This window comes from Loxodonta africana, chromosome 4 (genome assembly GCF_030014295.1).
Source record: "Loxodonta africana isolate mLoxAfr1 chromosome 4, mLoxAfr1.hap2, whole genome shotgun sequence".
Taxonomy (NCBI): domain Eukaryota; kingdom Metazoa; phylum Chordata; class Mammalia; order Proboscidea; family Elephantidae; genus Loxodonta; species Loxodonta africana.
This window is the reverse complement of record NC_087345.1, coordinates 131104866-131128218: the sequence shown is the minus strand read 5'-3', so window position 1 is coordinate 131128218 and position 23353 is coordinate 131104866. Positions and strand designations below refer to the sequence as shown.

The following is a 23353-nucleotide window of genomic DNA, read 5'->3' as shown; positions in this document are numbered from 1 at the left end:
AATATCTGAAGTAAATTATTTTGGTCAAGTGTTAAGTCTTTTATCCAATCTCCAATGGTAATGGTGCATCTGTGATAATAAAAAGATAAAATCTTTCATTCTACTTAAACTAGTCCTTTCTAGTCTCTTATGCACCTTCGTGTAGTATCATGTTGAGGATGAGCATTCTGGAAGATTTTAATGTATCTTCTGCAGTTAAGCAGATTATGCAGTGAGCGTACACAGAAAATACACTAACACGTACCATGCAACCACACAGTTATTTTATCTGATATGCATATATCACATGTACATAAAGATCTCTAGCACAAGTAACGTACTCTTTCCACAACCTCAGCCAAATTCCATTCCCTGTCTCTTTAGTCATAATCCGTCCTTGTTTTGTGCAATTATAGGAGTAGTGATGCAGCTGGACATTGTGAACTGTTCAATTCGAGACTATACATTGCTGCATATTTCTCTAAACTTTAATCCAAGAGGTGGTGGAGCAGGGAAGACACTGGAACTGCCATATTGCATTTTATCTCCCATTTAATTCCCAAGACTGAGTGGTTCAGAAAGATGTGAACCAGCATGAACCAAGTCTTCTTCCTTTCTAGGCTCCAGCTACTCCACCTGTGCCAGTTGTCCTAGCTGCCCAGACCTCTGGATGAGATATGGTGACTATTGTTATTACTTTTCGGTGGAAAAAAATGACTGGAATTCTAGTCTGGAATTCTGCTTAGCCAAAGACTCACATCTTCTTATGCTTACGGATAATCAGGAAATGGTAAGTAAAAATATTTAGAACACGTGGATTGGTTTGTTAGTGAATGATTTGCGAAACATATCATGCATCCTGTTTTGAGGAATGAAAGGAATCTCTGATTTATTGGGGGAGGCTATATATTTGCTTTTCCTTGCCCTTTCTCTCCTCTCTCTTTCCATTCTTTCCTCCTCATGCTACACCTGCCTTCTTCCGTCTCCTCTCGCACTGCTTACCTGTTTCCTATCTGCCCTAACCACTCACCAGGTATAGAAACTCAGATGTTTGAGTAGGTGTGTGTATGTGCGTGTGTTGGAGGTGGGAGGATAGTGAGTATTACAGAGAGGAATCAGACCTGAAATACTGATTTAAAGAAAAGAAACATCAGGCCCAGAAACACACAAGGAAGTCCAACAACAAGGAGGCAGCAAATCTATCCACAAGAACCAGTGGGACTTGGGAGAGCAGAAGAGAGATATGGGACAAAGAAACTATGGCAAGGGCTTAAATGCTTTATTTTAAAAAAGTTTTTGGTTTGTTTTTCCTTCATTGGAATCCAATAAATTCCAGGCTGAGAGACAATGTAGGGGCAGAGAGGTGTGATGACAGGCAGTTATAGAAAACTGGGAAAGAAGAAGGAAGGAAATTGTGTGTATGTTTCTGTGTGTGTGTGTTTATAAGAGAGAGAGAGATTGTAGTCTCCATGCAAAGCTCCGCTGGTGGGGCTTCCTACAGACCTCTCAGATCCTTTCTGTCCACCCAGCATTCTCTTGAAGGAGGACTCTCTACTAGTCCTAGAGCATCTCAAAGTAACATAAGACATTGACATCCTGAGGTAACCTGTTACAAAAATCGATCAAAATCTAACTCTACCATAAATCACTTACACAAATAAAATAAGAATTCCTAGTTTGGTTTTTAATGCCATACTGATTTTTGTGATTTGACATTGCTTTTTGTTTTCTGTGTTGGATAGAATCAAGTCATGGAGAACAGTTTATTAGAAATTCAGCAATATTAACATCCCTTGGGGAATTTCAGAAAGATCATACTCCAAAGCAGTTGGGTAGAACATAAAGTCCCTAAATTTTATAACTTCATAATTTAAGAAAAGATGAAAGCATCTAGATTCTTGCTTTATGTCCAAGAAATACTCATTCCTTTGAAATTCTGGATAGAATTTAAACTCCAATTTGGCCCACCTTTGTAACTGACTTTTCCTTTAGGCCTTCCCTAAGCTAGAGGACAAAATGCATTGAGGTCTTTTCCATAGACATGAAAACAGACTTTTATGGCCTCTGATAATAGTAACTTTGCTTTCTGGGCCTTGTTGCAGCAACTCCTGTTCTCACTATGACATAGCTGCTTCTGGGGATTAGAGCTGACTGAAGTCAGTAGCAGAAGTGAGGGCAGAGCTGGAAACATTGTTGTGCAGATACTGATAAACAGTAGCAGTGAGTCAAAACATCACTACAGGAAATTTTGGTGTAGCAGCTACTGTAAATTGCACAGTGTGGTAATGAGAGATATGGTGGTGTAGAAGAGAAAGAACTGAAGCATAGAATACCTTGGAGTTGTTTCTCTAAGGTACCCAGAGGAAGGGATGGGTGTTGGGGGATTTTTGTCCTTCCTTTTTTTTTTGGTTTTTCTTTCTTTCCTTACCTTTTCTGGCTTCTGTCTCTACTGTTGACTAAGCTGAACAGAGTTAGAGTGGCTGCATTTCCACAACTGGTTTTATTTTCTCTTAAAACCCCTTGGCTCAATTCTGTACTGGAGAGGATAGAATATCCCTGTTAGCTTTAATAGCAACCACAGATAACTTTTGTCTCTGATGTTCCTAAGGAACATTGCTTGATTCCCTAGCCTAATTCTTTTTCTTGCCTCAGCTTTTGTCAGGCTCCATAGAACCAGCTTGACTTATATCAGATCTGCTGAGTCTCTTGTGTTAGTGTTGTTATTTGTTTGTTCTCAAGGCAAGATTTATATACTATTTTGAGGTGTGTTTAATATTCTGTGTATCACAGTTAGGTCTGAACAGCTACTAAAAGAGCATATGGGCCTATTAAAACTGAAGTTTTTCAAACTAGCGTTCCACTGATAGTGAACACTTCTGCTAGAGAATTAGGCTGCTCCATATTAAAGGCTACAAGGTCAAAAGAAGCACCTTTTCATGATATTAGGTAGCCATCTTTCAATATGATACACAAATATAGTCTACCTCCTATCTTAGATTGGTTACAGCAAAGTATACAAAGACAATAGAATTTACCATATATTGAGTGCCTACTATGTGCCAGGTGTTTTATGTATATTATTCTTTTGTGTGTGTGTGTGTGTGTGTGTGTTATATCCTATAGGGTTGCTATGAGTCAGAATCGGCTTGACGGCAATGGGTTTGGTTTTTGGCTGTTAGAGTCTTTGACCTTTAGGATTGTCTTAATTTTCTCCCTGAACTTTTTGATACTGGCTTTTCTTGTATTTGGGGTTTACATCTAATTATAGCCAAGGTTTCCTTCTTTGGATACTGAACTGTAAATACCATGGTAATATGGTCACTTCTCCCTACATTTTCCAGTAGAATTAGGTAGTGGAAAGAGATTGGTTTCTGTCAGTCATGAGTCTATTTTTATTACACCACTTACGAGCTATGTGACCTTCAACAATTTTCTTGACGTCTTTGAATCTCATTTTCCTCATATGTAAAGTAGAGGTAAAACTTTTCAGAACTGTTCTGAATATTAAATGAGAAAATCTGTATGAATGCTTCTTTCACATAGTAGGTGTCACTTAATTTTACTTTTCCTTCTTTCCCACTTCAACTAGTTCTTCTTGCTCAAAATAAAGCCCAAAGTCAAAATAACTTGTTTAGCTCTTCTGTCTCCCAAGGGAGGAAATTTCAGTAAATATGTATCTCAGAGTAAATTATGATTTCTTGAGATGAGTGTTCTCCTGCTGAGGAAATCTGAGAGAATGTGCCATAAAATTGAAAGAAATGATTGGAATGCAGTGTAGATAGAATTGCTTTACTCTAGGGGTCTTTATAGGCTGGTAACATGTGTGCCTTTGTTACCTACCCTTCATAATTAAGCCAAGTAGCCGGAGTGAACTTCACACCAAGGCGTGGTAAACTAGAATCTCTCTATCTTTTAAAGAGAGAAGCAAATGGTGGTTTCCTGAGCAAGTGGGTGGTTTTAACAAACAAATCTATTTTCTCACAGGAGGCTAGAAGTCGAATTCGGTATTGTGCACTTACTCAAAACTATAAAGAACATTTTTAACAGTATTAAACTCTAGTAATTTGTAGCCTGCCAAATGTTTCTTTGGAATCTCTTAATGTATCCACATGTTTTTATGTGATAGTAGGCTTGGGTGGAGTCAATGTGTACATACCACAGGATATCTAACAGTCTGGAAACATAGGCTAAACTTATTTTAGAGCAGTCTATCAGTTACATTTCCAAGTAAAATGCTCAATGGGTTTCTCTTCAACCTCCAGACATCTTTTCAGGAGAAATATCTCTAAATTTAAAGCAATGGATTCAATTATTAATCCAAAAAAGCAAATTTTTAAAAAACTTTAACCCCCAAGTTTTCTCATGACTTCCCCCAAGTTTTTAAGCTTTATGAGTAGCCTATATTGTTCTTTTTTACAGATTAATAATTACACTCATTGTTTTAAATACCTCATCTGAAAAGGAATCTGGAGAATGAAGATCGACATATTAATGGTATTATTTGGAAACAAAACACATATACTCCTCCCCCCCCCCACATGGATTACTTTATTTATTTACTTTTTGTTGTGCTTTAGGTGAAAGTTTACAGTTCAGGTTAATTTATCACACAAAAATCTATAGACATATTGTTATGTGAGCCTAGTTGCAATTCCTCTAATGTAAAGCACACTCCCCCTTTCCACTCCAGGGGTTTCCCATGTCCGTTCAACTAGCTCCTATCCCTTTCTGCCTTCTCATCCCGCCTCCAGACAGGAGCTGCCCATTTAGTCTTGTGTACCCACCCGAATTTTTTTTTTTTTATCCACTTGAACTAAGAAGCACACACTTCACGAGTACTATTTTATGTTTTATTGTCCAGTCTAATCTTTGCCTTAAGAGTTGGCTTTGGAAATGGTTTTAGTTCTGAGTTAACAGACAGCCGGAGAGCCATGTCTTCTGGGGTTCCTCTAGTCTCAGTCAGACCAGTAAGTCTAGTCTTTTTACGTGAATTTGAGTTCTGCATCACACTTTATTCCTGCCCTGTTAGGGTCTTTCTGTTGTGTTCTCTGTCAGGGCAGTCATTGGTGGTAGCCAGCACCATCTATTTCTTCCGGTCTCAGGCTGATTGAGTCTCTGTATTATGTGACTGGTTTGTCTCTTGGGCTAATATTTTCTTGTGTCTTTGGTGCTCTTCATTCTCCTTTGCTCCACGTGGGTTAGGACCAATAAATGGATCTTAGATGGCTGCTTGCAAGCTTGTAAGACCCCAGATGCCGCTCACCAAAGTGGGATGCAGAACATTTTCTTTAATAAAATTTGTTATGACGGTTGACCTAGATGTCCCCCAAAACCATGGTCCCCAGACTCCTGACCCTGTTACTCTGTCCTTCAAAGCATTTGGTTGTGTTCAGTAAACTTCTCAGCTTTTGGTTTAGTCCAGTTGTGCTGATTTCCCCTGTGTTGTGTGTTGTACTTCCTTTCACCTAAGATAATTCTTCTCTACTATCTAGTTAGTGAATTTCCCTCTCCCTCCCTCCTGATGCTTGTAACCATCAAAGAAGGTTATCTTCTGTGTTTAAACGTTTTCTTGAGTTCTTGTGATAGTGGTCTCATATAATATTTGTCCTTTTGTGACTGGCTAATTTCACTCAGCATAATGCTGTTCAGATTCATCCATGTTGTGAGAAGTTTCATGAATTCATCATTGTTTTATATAGTTGGATAGTCTGTTGATGGGTACCTAGGTTGTTTCCATTTTTTGCTATTGTGAACAGTGCTGCAATGAACATGGGTGTGCATATATCTATTCATGTGACAGCTCTTATTTCTCTAAGATATATTCCAAGGAGTGAGATTGCTAGATCGTATGGTACTTCTATTTCTAGCTTTTCAAGGAAATGGCAAATTGATTTCCAAAGTGGTGGTACCATTTTACATTTCTGTGAGCAGTATATAAGTGTTCCAGTCTCTCCACAACCTCTCCAACATTTATTATTTTGTGTTTTTTGGACTAATGCTAGCTTTATTGGTGTGAGATAGAATCTCATTTCAGTTTTGATTTGCATTTCTCTAATGCCTAATGATGCTGAGCATCTCCTCATGTATCTGTTAGCCACCTGAATGTCTTCTTTGGTGAAGTGCCTGTTTGTTTCCCTTGCCCATTTTTTTACTGCGTTATTTGTCTTTTTGTTGTTGAGGTTTTGCAATACCTGTAGATTTTAGAGATTTGATCCTTATCGGATATGTTGTAGCCAAATTTTTTTTCCCAGTCTGTAGTTTGTCTTCCTACTCTTTTGGTGAAGTCTTTTGATGAGCATAAGTGTTTGATTTCTAGGAGCTCCCAGTTATCTAGTTTCTCTTCTGGGCGTCTGTGCATTTTTAGTTATGCTTTGTATTCTGTTTATGCCATGTATTAGGGTTCCTAGTGTTGTCCCTATTTTTTCTTCCATGATCTTTATCATTTTAGATTTTATATTTAGGTCTTTAATCCTTTTTAAGTTAGTTTTTTCGTTTTTTTTGTACACGGTGTGAGGTATGGGTCTTTTTTAATTTTTTGCAAATGGATATCCAGTTAGGCCAGCACCATTTGTTAAAAAGACTGTCTTTCCCCCAATTAATGAACTTTTGGCCTTTGTCAAATATCAGCTATTCATAGGTGGATAAATTTACGTCTGGGTTCTCAATTCTGTTCCATTGGTCTATGTATCTGTTGTTGCACCGGTACCAGGCTGTTTTGACTACTGTGGCAGTGTAATAGGTTCTAAAATCAGGTAGTGTGAGGCCTCCCACCTTGTTCTTCTTCAATAATGCTTTACTTCTCTGGGGCCTCTTCTCTTTCCATATGAAGTTGGTGATTTGTTTCTCCATCTCATTAAAAATGTTATTGGAATTTGGATCAGGATTACATTGTATCTGTAGATACAATGCTTTGGGTAGAAACGACATTTTCACAATGTTGAGTTTTCCCATCCGTGAGCAAGGTATGCTTTTCTACTTATGTAGGTCTCTTTCGGTTTCTTGCAGTAGTGTCTTGTAGTTTTCTTTGTATAGGTCTTTTATGTCTCTGGTTAGATTTATTCCTAAATCTAACCAGAGATTAGATTTCTTGGGAGCTATTGTAAATAGTATTTGTTTGGTGATTTCCTCTTCAAAGTTCTTTTTGTTGGCGTAGAGGAATCCAACTGATTTTTGTATGTTTATCTTGTATCCTGCCTGGTACTTTGCTGAAGTCTTCTATTAGTTCCAGCAGTTTTCTTGTGGATTCTTTGGAATTTTCTGTGTATAAGATCATATTATCTGCGAATAGGGGTACTTTCACTTCTTCCTTACCAATTTGGTTGCCCTGTATTTCTTTTTCTTGCCTTATTGCTCTGGCTAGGACCTCCAGCACAATGTTGAATAAGAGCGATGATAAAAGTCATCTTATCTGGTTCCCACTCTCAAGGGGAATGCTTTCAGACTCTCTCCATTTAGGATGATGTTGTTGGCTGTTGGCTTTGTATAAATGCTCTTTTTTGATGTTGAGGAATTTTTCTTCTATTCCTATTTTGCTGAGAGTTTCTAATCGTGAATGGGATATTGAACTTTGTCAAATGCCTTTCTGCATCAGTTGATAAGATCATATGGTTCTTGTCTTTTATTTGTGTGATGGATTACATCGATTGTTTTTCCAATGTATCATCCCTGCATACCTGGTATGAATCCTACTAGTCATGGAGAATTATTTTTTTGTTATGTTGTCGAATTCTATTGGCTGGAATTATGTTGAGGATTTTTGTGTCCATGTTCATGAGGGATATTAGTCTGTAATTTTCCTTTTTTGTTGCATCTTTACCTGGTTTTGGTATCAGGGTTATGCTGGTTTCTTAGAATGAGTTCAGGAGTGTACTGTCCTTTTCTATACTCTGAAATACCTTTAGTAGTAGTGATGTTAACTCTTCTCTGAAAGTTTGGTAGAATTCTCCAGTGATGCTGTCAGGGCCAGGGCTTTTTTGTTGTTGCTGTTGTCGGAAGTTTTTAATTACCTCTTCAATCTCTTCTTTTGTTATAGGTTTTTTTAGTTGTTCTACCTCTGTTAATTTAGGTAGGTATTGTGTTTCTAGGAATTTATCCATTTCCTCTAGGTTTTCAAATTTGTTGGAGTACACTTTTTCATAGTATTCTGATACAATTCTTTTAATTTCATTTGGGTCTGTTGTGATACACCCATCTCATTTCTTATTTGGTTTATTTGCTTCCTATCCTGTTTTTCTTTTGTCAGTTTGGCCAGTGGTTTATCGATTTTGTTGATCTTTTCAAAGAACCAGCTTTTGATCTTGTTTATCAAGTGCTTTTCTATTTCATTTAATTATGGTGAAATTTTTATTATTTCCTTTCTTTTGGTGTCTGTGGGCTTCTTTTGTTGCTCTCTTTCTATTTGTTTGAGCTGTAGGGTTAATGTTTTGATTTTGGCTCTTTCTTCTTTTTGGATGTGTGTATTTATGGCTGTAAATTGACCTCCAAGTACTGCTTTTGCTGTGTCCCAGAGGTTCTGGTAGGATGGGTTTTCATTCTCATTTGATTCTGTGAATTTCTTTACTCTGTCCTTGATTTCTTCTATTACCCAGTAGTTTTTGAGCACAGTATTGTTCAGTTTCCATGTGTTTGATTTTTTTTCCTTGCTTTTTCTGTTACTGATTTCTACTTTTATGGCTTTATGCTCTGAAAAGATGGGCTGAAATATTTTGATGTTTTGGATTCAATTGAAGCTTGCTTTATGGCCTAATATGTGGTCTATTCTGGAGAATGTTCCATGTATGTTGGAAAAAAAAAAGTATACTTGGCTGCTGTTTGGTGGAGTGTTCTATATACATCTATGAGATCAAGTTGATTGTGGCACTTAGATCTTCTGTGTCTTTTTTGAGCTTCTTTCTGGATATCTTGTCCACTGAAAGCAGTGTGCTGAAGTCTCCTACAATTATTGTGGAGTTGTCTGTTTCTCTTTTCAGTGCTGTTAGAGTTTGTTTTATGTGTTTTGGAGCCCTGTCATTCGGTAAGTAAATATTTATTATGGTTATATCCTGGTGTATTGATCAAAAATCATTATAGAAAGTCCTTCCTTATCTTTTGTGGTGGATTTTGCTGTTATGTCAGAGATTAATATCGCCATTCTGCTGTTTTTTGATTGTTATTTGCTCAATATATATGTTTTTCATCCTTTGAGTTTTAGTTTGTGTCTCTTGTAGACAGCATGTAGCTGGATTGTGTTTTTTTATTCATCTGCCACTCTGTCTTTACTGGAGCATTTAGTCCATTTACATTTGGTGTAATTATTGGTAGGCATGAGTTCAGTGCTGTCATTTTGGTATTTTTTTTTGTATGTGTGTGTATTATTGACAGTTTCTTTGTTCCACTTAATTTTCTGTGCTGAGTCATTTTCTTTTCATCTTTTTCATTTTTGTTGATTTTGTATTTGCTGAGTCTATGTTTTCCCTCTTTTTATTTTGACATGTAGGATTGTTAGTTTCCTTTGTTGTTACCTAGTAGGTTATTTACCTCATTTTTCTAAGTTTAAATCAATCTTGTATTTCTTGGTATTGCCTTGACTTCCTCTCCATATGAAAGTTCTATGACTACATTATTTAATCCCTCTTTTTTGTTTTAATGTTATCACCTTTTACATATTGATGTCTCTGTTTCCCTATTTTCAGTGTTTTCTCTGTTTCCCTATTTTCAATGTTTTAGCTTTGATTTATTTTTGTGACTTCCCTATCTGGGTTGATATCTGGTTGTTCTGTCCTGTGTTCTAGTCTTGGGTTGTTATCTGATGTTACTGATTTTCTAACTGGAGTACTCCCCTTAGTATTTCTTGTAATTTTGGTTTGGCTTTTACAAATTCCCTTAACTTTTGTTTATCTGGAGATGCCCTAATTTCGCCATCATATTTGAGAGACAGTTTTGCTGGATATATAGTTCTTGGCTGGCAAATTTTTTCCTTGAAGGCTTTATATATGCCTGCATGGTTTTTGCTGAGTAGCCCGAGCTTAGTCTTATTGGCTCTCCTTTGTAGATGACTTTTTGTTTATACCTAGTCACCCTTAAAATTCTCTCTTTATCTTTGATTTTGGCAAGTTAGATTTTAATATGTCTTGGTGACTTTCTTTTGGGATCTTGGATAGATATCTTCTCATCATTCATGATATCAGGGAACTTTTCTGCCAACAAATCTTCAACAATCCTCCTTGTATTTTCTGTTATCCCTTCTGTTCTGGTACTCCAATCACTCGTAGGCTATTGCTCTTGACAGAGTCCCACATAATTATTAGGGTCTCTTCATTTTTTAAAAATTCTTTATCTGATTTGTCCTCAGATAAGTTGGTGTCAAGTGCTTTAACTTCAATCTCACTAATTCTGACTTCCATTGCCTCAATTCTGCTCCTATGACTTTCTATTGAGTTGTCTAATTCTGAAATTTTATTGTTAGTCTTTTGGATTTCTGTTTGCTGTCTCTCTGTGAATTCTCACAGCCTGTTAAATTTGTCTTTATGTTCTTGAATAACCTTCTTAAATTCCTCTGCTGCTTTGTCTGTGTGTTCCTTCGCTTGGTGTGCATTTTGCCTGATCTCCTTCCTGATGATCCTGAAGAGTTCTGTATATTAATCTTTTGAATTCTACCTCCAGTAACTCCAAGTCTTTCTTTTCCTCTGGGAGGTTTCTTGGTTGTTTGATTTGGCTGCTTGCTGAAGCCATCATGGTCTGCCTGTTTATGTGATTTGATATTGACTGTTGTCTCCAAGCTATCAGTAAGTTATTATATTTATTCATTTATGTTTGCTTACTGTGTCCTAGCTTCTTGTTTTGTTTCGATATGTCCAAATATGCTGGTCATGTGAGCTACTTAGATTATTGGTGTCTTTGAAGCTCTCACATCCTGTCACCAGGTGGTTACAGCTGTTATTAGGTATGTGAGCCCAGGAGTCTATTTACTTTTCTTGTTTGGATTCAGCTCAGATGTCCACATAGTAGGTCACTGAGTATGTGGTGCAGACTCTCACCTACAATCCTAGATGGGCAGGTCTATGTAGAGGTGATTGGAGTAGGCACAGGTATCTGGCTGTTGTAGGGGCTTATCTGCTGAGCAAGGTAGGGGGCTGACTCCTGCCTCAAGTGCCTAGGTGAAAGGCATGTCCCTGTTCCCTAGAGCACATAGATAGGTGAGTTTTGCTGTCAGACTTTAAGCACCCAATGCTGTTGGCTGTAAAGACTGGGAGGCACCGCTTATTCTTGGACTCCTGTAGCGGGTAGCTAGGTGTGGTGGGTGGAACCACCAGTCCTCAGGCCTCTGATGTTTGTAGGTGAGGACCCTGCTTAATGGGCAGAGTGGTGTCAAATGTCACAAATCTGCCACTCCCTCTGATAGCTGATGCAGTTGAAAATAGGCTTCAGGTATATACATGTTGTACTGTGCTAATGAGGGCATACATTGTTGAAACGGACTCACAGAGGTCTAGGTGTGGGTGAATGGCATTCAAAGTCTGTGGGCCACTTATACCTGTGCCTAGGCAAAGGAGCTGTGCCTGCCCTCAGTTCCTGGGTTATGGGAGCTGGTAGATTATTTTTTCCTGTTTGTTAATTTGTTCCATCTTCAAAGCTGGGAGAATGGTTTGGGGGCATACTATGTGTCCCATTTCTGGCCCAGTGGGTATGGCAATTGCTGAATCTGGCCCGGGACTGGAGCAGAGCAGGGGAGAAGCGAGTGAATGGAAGAGAGGTACTTTCCAAAGTGGGGAGGGGTTTTTCCATCCCATGTGGTAGGTTAGATGCTCACACTTAACTTTCACAGATTCACTGTCACTTCTTCATGGTTCTAGAGGCTTGCACAGACTCTCCACCGCTAAGTTTTCCCGGTGTGAAAAACACATTCCAAGTGCTACTGCTTGCCTCAGCCCACGGACGCTGACTGATCCAGCCTGCTGGGTGCTGGCCAGGTCAGGCCTGGCAAATCCTTGCTGCTTCTGAACTGTCTCTCCCTCTGCCTGTCACTCACTTCAGCTCCTCAACTTTGTCTTTGATGTCCAGGGCTCCTAGATTGTTATATATAATCGATTCACTTTTTTGGGGGGTCTTTTTTTTTTATCATAAGAGGGACCACAGGAAGCATCTGACTACTCTGCTATCTTGGCCGCACATTCCAACACACATACTTCTAAAAAATATGTTTATTCTATGTTTCCTAACTTTTTGGATACCCCATATTGGTGTTCTGCCTTTACCATGTAGCATTATTTTATTCCTGTTTTTTCCATTTCAACTCTTTATTTTTAAAAATTATGTATTATTTTGTTACTGCTAAACTATTTTCATATTCTTAGAAAAATTGTTGCTTATTTCTAATTTTTGTGCAGCTGTGGTTGTATTTATATGAATTATTTTGGTGGGCCATCATTTTTTAGTATATAGTCCCTAAAATCAAGTCAGCCAATCAAAACATATGACCAGTTAAATAGCTGTGATGTATTATTAGTTTTTCTCTGTATGGATTGAAATAACTTAGGTCTATCCCATAAGCGAGGCTAATTTTGGAAGCTTAAGGAGTGTGTTCTGTGTCTTAATAATATTTTAATTATAATTAAAAAAAAATACTTGCAAAAGCATGTGTGTGCAGTATAAATATTGACCTAAAAAAGAAAGAAAAAAAAAAAAAAGAAAAAATGTACCTAATTTCATTTGTTTGGATTCTGTCTTTATCTTGCTTTTAGATCTTGTTTTTTTTCCAAAAAATGCAGTCAAACATTACAAGATCTAAAGTTTGATAACACCTCAAGTGCTCTAGTGCACATCCTTTTTGGTGGATGGTAGTTCTGAGATAGCACCTTAACTTATACTTTTATTGCTATGTCTACAGTTATTTATAAATATATTACAAATATGTATGTGTATCATCTATACAGACACACACATACACAACATGGGTAATGGCAGTCTGGTTTTGAAGGCCTCTTCCATGTGGAAGGAGGAAGTCTTTAGCCAGTTCTCTTTCCCTCTTACCCAAGGAGTTAACCAAGTAAATGTGCCAAATACTCTTTTATGTGTTAGGTACGCACCAGAACAAAAAGAAGTGCATAAACACGGCAAAAGGTTTTAAGTGAAATTGATAGAGTAAAAAATTTTAATACCCAGCCTCACCAGTGAGAAGTAGTAAATTGGACTGATTAAGTGACTAAGAATAGCCTGGATCTTGAGTAAGGGCAGGATTTGGGCTTATAAGTGATCTTATCTAATACTGGGTCTTCGGACTCTAATTGAAGTTTTTGAGCAAATCTTTATCCATTTCTAAACGTTGAGCTGCCCTTTTTTTCCCCTTGAAATAAAGGGAAAAAGGAAATGGAATGCTCTGCTTATAATTCCAGTGGAGAAATAAGGAAACACTCATTTTTTCTTAATTCGAGTAATCCTTTTAAGCAAGTTAGTTAAGAAATACATGAAAAGTTTCAAGCTATCCTGAAACATTACAATGTCATTTCATGTTTTATCCTCCTTTACTCTTCAGTCTACCTCCTCACCCCCAACAAACACACTTAAGTACTCAGTGAGGGTAAAGGCAAAAATGCAGAAAGTTTCGTTTACAAAGGCAATTCCCTTAAGGTATAAGCTCCTTCCTTTGAAGCTTAGACCGTGCAAAGCAAAGTGTCTTTTATCTCTGTTCTGGTTTGTAGCATGAGACATATAAAAGGTGTGTTCAACTTAACTTAGTCTTACACTTGTCCTCTTAAGAACAATTTTTTTTTCTTGTCATATATAAAATTTCTTAGGAATTGGAAAATGGGAGTTTAGTGAAAAAAAAAAAAGCAAAGTATATTGCCACAGACTCAATCATAATTTATGTATTCAGTGATGATGAGAAAATGACTTTTCCTCAGCAGTATTTAACACCTTTCTTTTGAAATTATTTGAATACCTAGCAGGTGTTCCATCTAATCATGGAGGAAGTTGGGATGGAAGGTAGAGACGTAATAATATTATCTGTCAAGTTAAAAGAATGCAATAATAGACCCCAAATTCAATTCTAGGAAGCAGGTCCACTCAGCATTCAACAAACCTCTAGAATTAGAAGTTAAGAAGGGTTAGTTATTTGGAGTGGGTGGTGAAGAGGGAGGGTGTAAGGAATAGTTTTTTGACCATGACACTAGGTTTCTTCTTTGTTTTCCTTCATCATTTTTACCTTATTTTCATCATCTTCAATCTCTCCTTTAGAGCCTCCTCAAAAATTTCCTCCATAATGACTTTCACTGGGTTGGTCTGAGGAACAATTTTGGTTGGAGGTGGGAAGACGGATCAGCCCTAAACTTTTCAAGGTAAGGGTCTTCAAAAGAGTGCAAAAAAAGTGAAGAAAAGGGGAAGAAAAATCATGTGTCTAGGGAAATAGATCAAGGATAGCAGATGGGCAGAAGAGGAAAGGATGAGAAGGGTAGGGAATAGGGAGCAAGGAAGGGAATGAACAGTGGATTAGGGCAAAAAAAAAAAAAAAAAGGAACGACACTTTAAAGAGAGGCTAAAGAGCCATTCTTATTCTTCAGCTGTTTTGGTTACTGAGAGAAGTGTGGGAAGTGTGGGCCTGAATAGGGAGACAGAATTTGCTCTTTTTTTTTTTTTTTTTTCCCTTCATGCCTTTCAGCTCCTTTACTCTGTATTTCACTTTAATTTTTCTGATTTCTTACAGGGTTTATTCCAACAGCTTTGTACAGACGTGTGGGACCATCAGCAAAGCTGGTCTCCAAGCCTCTAGCTGTGAAGTTCTTTTACAGTGGGTCTGTAAGAAGGTCAGACTTTGATGGATGGTCACTCTGTCTGGACCCTCAGATCTGTCTTACAACTCCTGAAAAAGGGGGAGCTGGCCACTTAGTATTGGGACAACCATGAGTATATATTTAGTGAATGCTGAATCTTCTAGTATATGGTATTAGAGGTAAGATTAATGTAGCCTCCCAAGGATTGATGCTTTACTGCTGACTATCTTTGAGACTATTTTGATATTATATTAGTGATGAAAGAAAATTTGTGAAATAGATATAGTTTGTTCTTAGTATTTCTCTAGCAACTAATGCTGACTCTCTCATGCCTACCCCTACCATCTCTGTCATGCCTACCCCTATCTTTTCTATACTGTAATTTCAGGTTATCTGATAAAATCTGTGCAAATATACTATTGCTAAAGTTCTAGAGGATTTTTATATGTTCTAAAGGGTTAACATGTTACTTCTCCCAGATAATAAATTTTTACTCTTAATAGTGGCCCTTTGCAGATAGAGCTTAACTCTAAAAATTAATGTTAATGATGAGAATATAAATTGTGGGAAGTAGGTGAGGACTGGGTGGCACTTTACAGTTCTCAGCTCTTCACACTTTCATAAACACCTTGCCTTGATTTATGAATATGTGTATATGTGCTGTGTGACCAACAGAACCAATGTGTGACTGTACCTTTTCCACACTTTGAATGTGTGATTTGCATGTTATGCGATTTCACTACATTCATCCGTATGATGAGGCATTTTCATAGAGGAAAGTTTAAAGAGGCAGTTTATATGATTGAGTCCCTAGATTATTATTTTTTTTGTATGAATCATTTTCTTTTCATAAACACAGTAAAATAGTTTTTATTGGGTTTACAGGATTGGTCTGTATACAATTACAGTGAGTCTTGGTAACATTTATTACAATGCCATTTCCTTACATACAGTAGTTTGTAAATACTTGAGTTTTATATTTTGTTAGGGGCTGGGCCCACATAGGTTTTTTTTTTTTTTAATTGTCTTTAGGTGAAAGTTTACAGCTTAAGCTAATCTCTCATACAAAAATTTATAAACTTATTGCTATGTAACATTAGTTGCAATCACTATAATGTAATAGTACACTCCCCCTTTCCACCTTGGGTTGCCTGTGTCCATTCAACCAGCTCCTGTCCCTTCCTGTTCTCATTCTGCCTCAGGACAGGAGCCACCCCTTTGGTCTCCTGTATCTACTTGAACTAAGAAAAACACTCTTCACGAGTATTATTTTATGTTTTATAGTCCAGTCTAATCTTTGAAGAGTAGGCTTCGGGAATGGTTTTAGTTCTGGGTTAATAGAATGTCCGGGGGCCATGGCTTTGAGGGTTCCTCCTGTCTCAGTTAGATCATTAAGCCTGGTCTTTTTCCATGAATTTGAGTTCTGCTCTGTACTTTTTTTTCTCCTGCTCCACCAAGGACTCTCTGTTGTGTTCCCTATCAGGGAGGTCATTAGTGGTAGCTGGGCACCATCTAGTTCTTCTGGTCTCAGGCTGATGGAGTCTCTGATTTATGTGGCCCTTTTGTCTCTTGGGTTAATATTTTCCTGGTGTCTTTGGTGTTCTTCATTCTCCTTTGTTTCAAGTGGGTTGGGACCAAATGATGCATCTTAGATGGTGGCTCACAAGCTTTTAAGACCCCAGATGCCACTCACCAAAGTGGGATGCAGAACATTTTCTTAAACTTTGTTATACTGATTGACCGAGATGCCCCCAAGCCCTCACCCCTGCTACTCTGTCCCTTGAAGTGTTTAGGTTGTGTTCAGGAGCCCAGATTAGTTTAGGCACTATGCTTCAAAAATGAGAAGGGCTTTATTGTTTCTTCTAAATTGGGTTTGGACATAGATAAGGAAGGAAGATGATGTTTACATTCCCGGAAGGCAGTAATGGAGGGGACCATAATACTGTAGTATTGATGACACTGGATTGTGATCTTCTTATTTGTCTTTCTCTTCTGTAGTTCTTTTAGAGTGTGGACTATATCTTATTTACCACTGTATCTCAAGCATCTAAGGTAGTAAATATTAGATCAATGAATGGATGAATAAAAATATAAGAATATTTTATTTTTATTTTAGTTTTTTCAGTTAGTCCAAGTTGGTTACAGGGATTAAGGGCAAGAAAGAGTATATCCTAATCCTTTCTTATCTACCCATCCTGTTGCTGTTGAGTTGATTTCGTGACCCTATAGTACAGAGTAGAACTGCCCCATAGGGTTTCCAAGGCTGTTATCTTTATGGAGGCAGATTGCCACATCTTTCTCCCAAAGAGTGGCTGGTGAGTTAGCAGCTGAGCATTTAACCACTCTGTCACCAGGGATATGAGCAGTCAATAGCTGATTTTGAAAAAGCGAAGGGCCAGTTAATATGAATGTAATGTTCATAGAAGGAAGTGGTGGAAACAAGCTCCCATACCCTATCATCTCTTATGTTTGGTTCTGGAGTAAAATGTTCTTGGGATTAGGGCAGGTACCTATTGGTTATGGATGTGATAGCAACTCCCACTTGGTTAAAGATGTAATGATAGTGATTCCACTAGAGCCATGGCTTGGCTGCTACAGGATATACAATCCCATTTAGCTATTTAAAGAGAAACCCAGGAGTACAGTAGGCTCTTAAATTTTCTCCTGGACAGGCAGGATGTGTGCAGTTGCGCTCTGTGAATAGGTTTGTCTTCTTGTAAGGATTTTTGCTCCTTCTCATCAGAATTGGGTCTAGCGCTTACTGCTTTGTTTCCCCTATGAGTATTACATTGGAAGCAGTAGCTTATTTCGTTGTCATTTATTTGGTCCTTTAACTTATTTGTTAGGGTCCAGGGCCAGTTATACTTCCTGGGTGGTGCAAATGGTTAAGTGCTCAACTATTAACTGAAACGTTGACAGTTTGAACCTACCCAGAAGTACCTCAGAAGAAAGGCCTGGTGATCTATTTCTAAAAAACTAGCCATTGAAACCTTATGGAGCACAGTTCTACCCTGACATACATGGGGTCACCACGAACTGCTCCATAGGGTTTTCAAGGCTGTCTTGGTTATCGAGTGCTGTTATAACAGAAATACCACAAGTGGATGGCTTTAACAAGGAGAAATTTATTTTCTCACAGTCTAGGAGGCTGGAAGTCTGAATTCAGGGTGCCAGCTCCAGGAGAAGGCTTTCTCTCTCTTTCGCCTCTGGGGAAGGTCCTTGTCATCAATCTTCCCTGGTTGAGGAGCTTCTCAGTGCAGAGACTGGGGGTCCAAAGGACACACTATTCTCCTGGCTCTTGTTTTCTGGTAGTGTGAGGTCCCCCTGTCTCTCTCTACTTGTTTCTCTCTTTTATATCTCAAAAAAGATTCACTTAAGAAACAACCTAATCTTATAGATTGAGTTCTGCCTCAATAACATAACTACCTATAATCCTGCCTCATTAACTTCATAGAGGCAGAATTTACAACACATAGGAAAATCACATCAGATGACAAAATGGTGGGCAATCACACAATCCTGGGAGTCATAGCCTAGCCAAGTTGACACACATTTTTGGGGAACACAGTTCAATCCATGACAAAGGTATGACCTTTTGAAAGCAGATCACCAGAACTGTCTTCTGAGGTGCCTCTGGGTACCTTTAATCTGTTAACTTTTTGGCCATTTGCACCACCCAGGGACTATTTGAGTTGGACTCCAGACTTCAAGTTCTCCTTTCCATCCCTAACTTGCAAAGAAATGTTCAGCACCTCTTTGTGGTGAACAGGGAAGGGGGTGATGATCTTTTTTTAAAAAAATATTTTATTGTGATTTGGAGAAAATTTACATAGCAAATTAGGTTCTCATTTAGTAATTTCTATGCATACTATTCAGTGACATTGGTTATACTTTTCACAATGTGTCAGCATTCTCATTATTTTTGTTCTGGTTGTTCTGTTTCCATTAATCTAGCTTCTTTGTCCCCCCCTTAATTTCTCATCTTTGGTCTGGGGTTAATGTTGACCATTAAGTCTCATTTAGATGATTGTTTAGAGGAGCACAGTACTCACAGGTGATGTCATGGATTGAATTGTGTCCCGCCAAAATATCTATCAACTTGGCTAAGTCATGATTCCCAGGATTGTGTGATTGCCCACCATTTTGTCATCTGATGTGATTTCCCTATGTGTTGTAAACCCTATCACTATGATGTAATGAGATGGATTAGTGGCAGTTATATTGATGAGATATACAAGATTAGATCGTGTCTTAAGCCAATGTTTTTTGAGATATAAAAGAGAGAAGTGAGCAGAGAGACATGCGGACCTCATACTACCAAGAAAGCAGTGCTGGGAGCAGAGTGTGTCCTTTGGAACTGAGGTTCCTACGCAGAGAAGCTACTAGACTAAGGGAAGATTAATGACACTGACTTCCTCCAGAGCCAACAGAGAAAGCCTTCACCTGAACTGATGCCCTGAATTTGGACTTGTGACCTACTAGATTGTGAGAGAATAAAATTCTCTTTGTTAAAGCCATCTACTTGTGGTATTTCTGTTACAGCAGCACTAGATGACTAAGACAGGTGATATTATTTATTTTATGAGCCACTCTGTCTTTTGGCTAATAGGTGACCTCTAGAAGTGGCTTGAGTTCCAAGTTTAAAGGGTGTCCCAGGGCAGTAGTTCTGAAGGTTCTTCTAGCCTCTACTGGCCCAGTAAGTCTGGCCTTTTTTAGAAATTTGAGTTTTGTTCTACATTTTTTTCCCCACTCTATCCAGGACCATCTATTGTGTCTCTGGTCAGAAAGGTTGGTTGTAGTAGCAGGGCACCATCTAGTTCTTCTGGTCTCAAAGTAGGTGAGGCTATGGTTTGTGTAGATCGTTAGTCCTATAGATTAGTTTCTTCTTTGAGTCTTTGGTTTTCTTCTTTCTGTTTTGTTCCAGATGTGTAGAGACCAATAGTTGAAACTTAGATGGCTGCTTTCAAGCTTTTAAGACCCCAGACGCTACTCACCAAACTAGGATGTAGAACATTATCTTTATGAGCTATGTAATGCCAATTGACCCAGTTGCCGCTCAAGACTAAGGGTTCTAAACTCTCAAACCCAAGAACCCAATCCCATAAGGTGTTTGGTTATGTCTAGAAAGCATCCATAACTGTGTCCTCTATGTGCTTTATTTTATATATGAATATATATGCAGCACATGTGAACCTGTATATACATTTGCCTATAGAAATACCTATACATGTGAACCCGTATATTCATATGTATTTACCTGTATGTATACATCTACCAAACCCTGGTGGCATAGTGGTTAAGAGCTACAGCTGCTAACCAAAAGGTTGGCAGTTGGAATCCACCAGGCGCTCCTTGGAAACTCTATGGGGCAGTTCTACTCTGTCCTATAGGGTCGTTATGCGTCGGAATCAACTCTATGGCAGTGGGCTTTGTTTTTTTTTTTGGTATGTAACCAAACACATATTTTTTGGTTATTACGATTGTTGCAATGTCATGTGTCTTTTGACATATTTTTTTATTCAGTCAAATTTAATCTATCCTTTCATTTATGACTTTGGATCTGTGATATATTTAGAAAAACCTCCCCCCTTTAAGATTATATGAAACAGCTGTCTCTTCTTTCAGTGCTTTTATTGTTTCATTATTCATATTACTGGGAAAAAAAAAGATATTTTAGTTTTGATTTATTTTGCTGCAAGATAGAAATAAGGATCTCACTTTATTTTCTCCCACAGGCTGCTCAGTTTTCACAAATTCGGTTAATGCATAAGCTATTTTTACCCCATTGTTTTGATATTTCACCTTTAACATAAACTAAATTCCTATATGCATTTAGGAATACTTCTAGACTTTCTGTTCTGTCTTACTACTATGACTGTGTCTTTATCAGCTGGGTACCATGCTTTATATTTCCTATCTTATGAAGCCAAGCCTCCTTACTGCTCTTCTTTTTCAGAATTTTCTCAGATATTCTTATTTATTTTTTCACGTGAATTTCAGAATCAGGTTATCTAATTTCAAAAGAAAATACTGCTATTTTTGTTAGGACATCATTAAACCTCTGGGTGACTTTACAGATTAAACTCATAGATTAACTGTATAATGCTGAATCTTCATACTCAAGGACAGGGTAGGTCTTTTTGTATGTTCACGTCTTCTTCTGTGTTTTTCAGGAGCACATTAAAATTTTCTTCATGTGAATAGTTCATATTTCTTGTTAAGTTTATTTCAAATTATTTTAATTAATTTTTTTTCTGTGATCACAAATGCTGTATTTCCTTTGTTATATCTTTTTACTGATTGTTTTTACATAAATGAATATTATTTGTTTCTGTACCTTAATTTTGTTACCACCTTACTGAATTCTTGTGTTGTTTCTAACGGTTTTTCAGTTGATTCTAGTGCATTTTTTAGGCAAGCAATCATATAATCTGTAAAGAATTATAACTTTATATTCATAGATCTTACTTCTTTCTCTTGGTTCATTGCATTGCTTAAAATCTTCAGAACAATGTTAAATAATAAAGATGTTAATATACACACTTGCTTACTTCCTGACTTAAGTGCGAATGCATTAAATATTATGCTCATAACTATTTATTCACATGCAACTTCTGTCAGCTTTTTTACATTTTACAAATGATCATTTCATCCCAAGAACAGTACTACTTTAATAAGTAAGGGCTACTGAATTTTTTTTTTTTTATAGCAACTGAATTAATATATAAATGATGAATTTATATAAAGCAAAGGCCATGATATGTCCAAATGAAACCTAGTATACAAATGAAGATTTTTTGTGTGTGTTTTGAATGGAGAAAATTTTGGGCAGTATTGAATTACCACATAGCACACAGAAGTATTATCATACCAACCCCCGAATATGGCTTCCTTTTTAGCTAGTGCCATATTCACTTTGTGAGTGGTGATTTAAATACAGCAAAACCATATCATATAAAACATTATATTTAAGTTTTAATTAGAATTTTACCAGTTTTATGGTTTTGATTGATTTTAATTTAAAATTTGATTTGAATTCACTGTTAATTTTAAAGATACAAGCATATGGGATTTTATACTTAATTTTATGTTTGTACTCAGTTAAATATTTTAATACAATATTGGTGATCTGAAAATTATGAAATTATTTACCGTATTTTATGTTTTTTTGCCAACTGTGCCCTCCCCCTTCGAAGTGTTCTCACAAGTGCTACTACCATTTTTTTTAACAAGTTGCTGTAAAAAAAAAAAAATATATATATATATATATGTATATACGCACATACATATATTGCAGTATTGGTGATGCCGTGGTTAGGTGTTTGGCTGCTAACCAAAAGGCCAGCAGTTCGATTCTACCAGCTGCTCCTTGGAAACCCTATGGGGTAGTTCTATTCTGCATTCTAGAGTCGCTATGAGCTGGAATCGCCTTGACAGCAACAGGACTATATATATTGGTGAGAAGTCGTGGTGGTACAGTGGTTAAGAGCTACAGCTGCTAACCAAAAAGATCAGCAGTTGGAAGCCACCAGCCACTCCTTGGAAACCCTATGGGACAGTTCTACTCTGTCCTAGAGGTTCACTGTGTGTCAGAATCGACTCAATGGACAAAGTTTTTGGTTTTTTGGTTTATATATTAATGTGGTGACACTGATGGATGGGGGGACGAACATTCTAAAATACAGAAGGCTAGTTTTATGAGACAGCCTGAAACAAATATTAAGAAAGGAATACTCATATTTACTAGAGAACTCTTAAAATGATTCCTTGATGTAGACTGAAGTCAGGCTGATTAACTTCTCCTTGCCTTAGGTCTCAGAACGTTTAGAAAAAAAAAAAAACTTTTTGTAAAAATGATGTTAAACATGGAGAGAATGAAGCTGGCTTGTTATAATCATCTTTTTTTTTTTTTTTTCTTTTTGCTCCATACTGCCACAGAGAATTTTTAACACATCATCAGAGTTAGAAAAAAATTTTTTTTTTTTTTAGAACTTAAACTTATAAGATTTCTTATTTGTAAATTCCACTGTGGTTTGACTGCAATTTGTTCTGTTTTTGTGCAACTGAGTTTTGAACCCGAGTTTATGATTTCACTTTATTATTATTATGTTTTATCTTATTTCCCTTTAAAGTCTAAACTATAATCTCAATTTCAGCATTTGGTACACTAGTTATTCCTTCTATACCATAAGTATCTCAGCTGGGTATTTAGTCACTGATAAAATTTTGAACAAGTTATGGAGGACTAAGCACTCAGTCCGAAATACTCCACTAACACTAAAGAACTCTTTTAGTCTACCTTTGGGTGCAGTATCTCCACCAGCTTCAGATTTTCTAATTTTTCAGGCATACAACTCAACAGTCTTTATCTTGTCTATAAGGGATAATAAGAATTTGCTATTCTTTGGTGGAAACATGACACATTATTTATAGCAAACCTAAGATCTATTAACTATTCATTTTTTGTTTAATGCACTTAAATATCTACTGAGTTTGCCTCTACTAAACTGATTGTGGTTTAAGACCTTTGCATCCCCAATAAAGTACCACCCTTAGCGACATGATTCTTAGATAGCACAACATGTCAGGGAGCCAGTTTTATAGCAGACACTGGGAGAGCTCTGAGA

General features: G+C 37.3%; 1 protein-coding gene across 3 annotated transcripts in view; it reads left to right on the top strand.

Moving 5' to 3' along the window:
- Positions 1-23353, top strand: part of KLRG1 (killer cell lectin like receptor G1) — a 52602-nt gene that overhangs the window by 8338 nt on the left and 20911 nt on the right. The window contains exons 3-5 of one of the 3 annotated variants that reach the window (XR_010321913.1): positions 600-769; positions 14194-14294; positions 14660-14905. Coding sequence is in view for 2 of the 3 variants with exons in the window: in XM_023549091.2 (XP_023404859.1) it covers positions 600-769; positions 14194-14294; positions 14660-14771 (383 nt within the window). In the remaining variant the exon portion in view is untranslated. Of the gene's footprint in view, positions 1-599; positions 770-14193; positions 14295-14659; positions 22588-23353 lie in introns of those variants that run through there. The other 2 variants (XM_023549091.2, XM_003410809.3) reach the window with 2 other exon arrangements.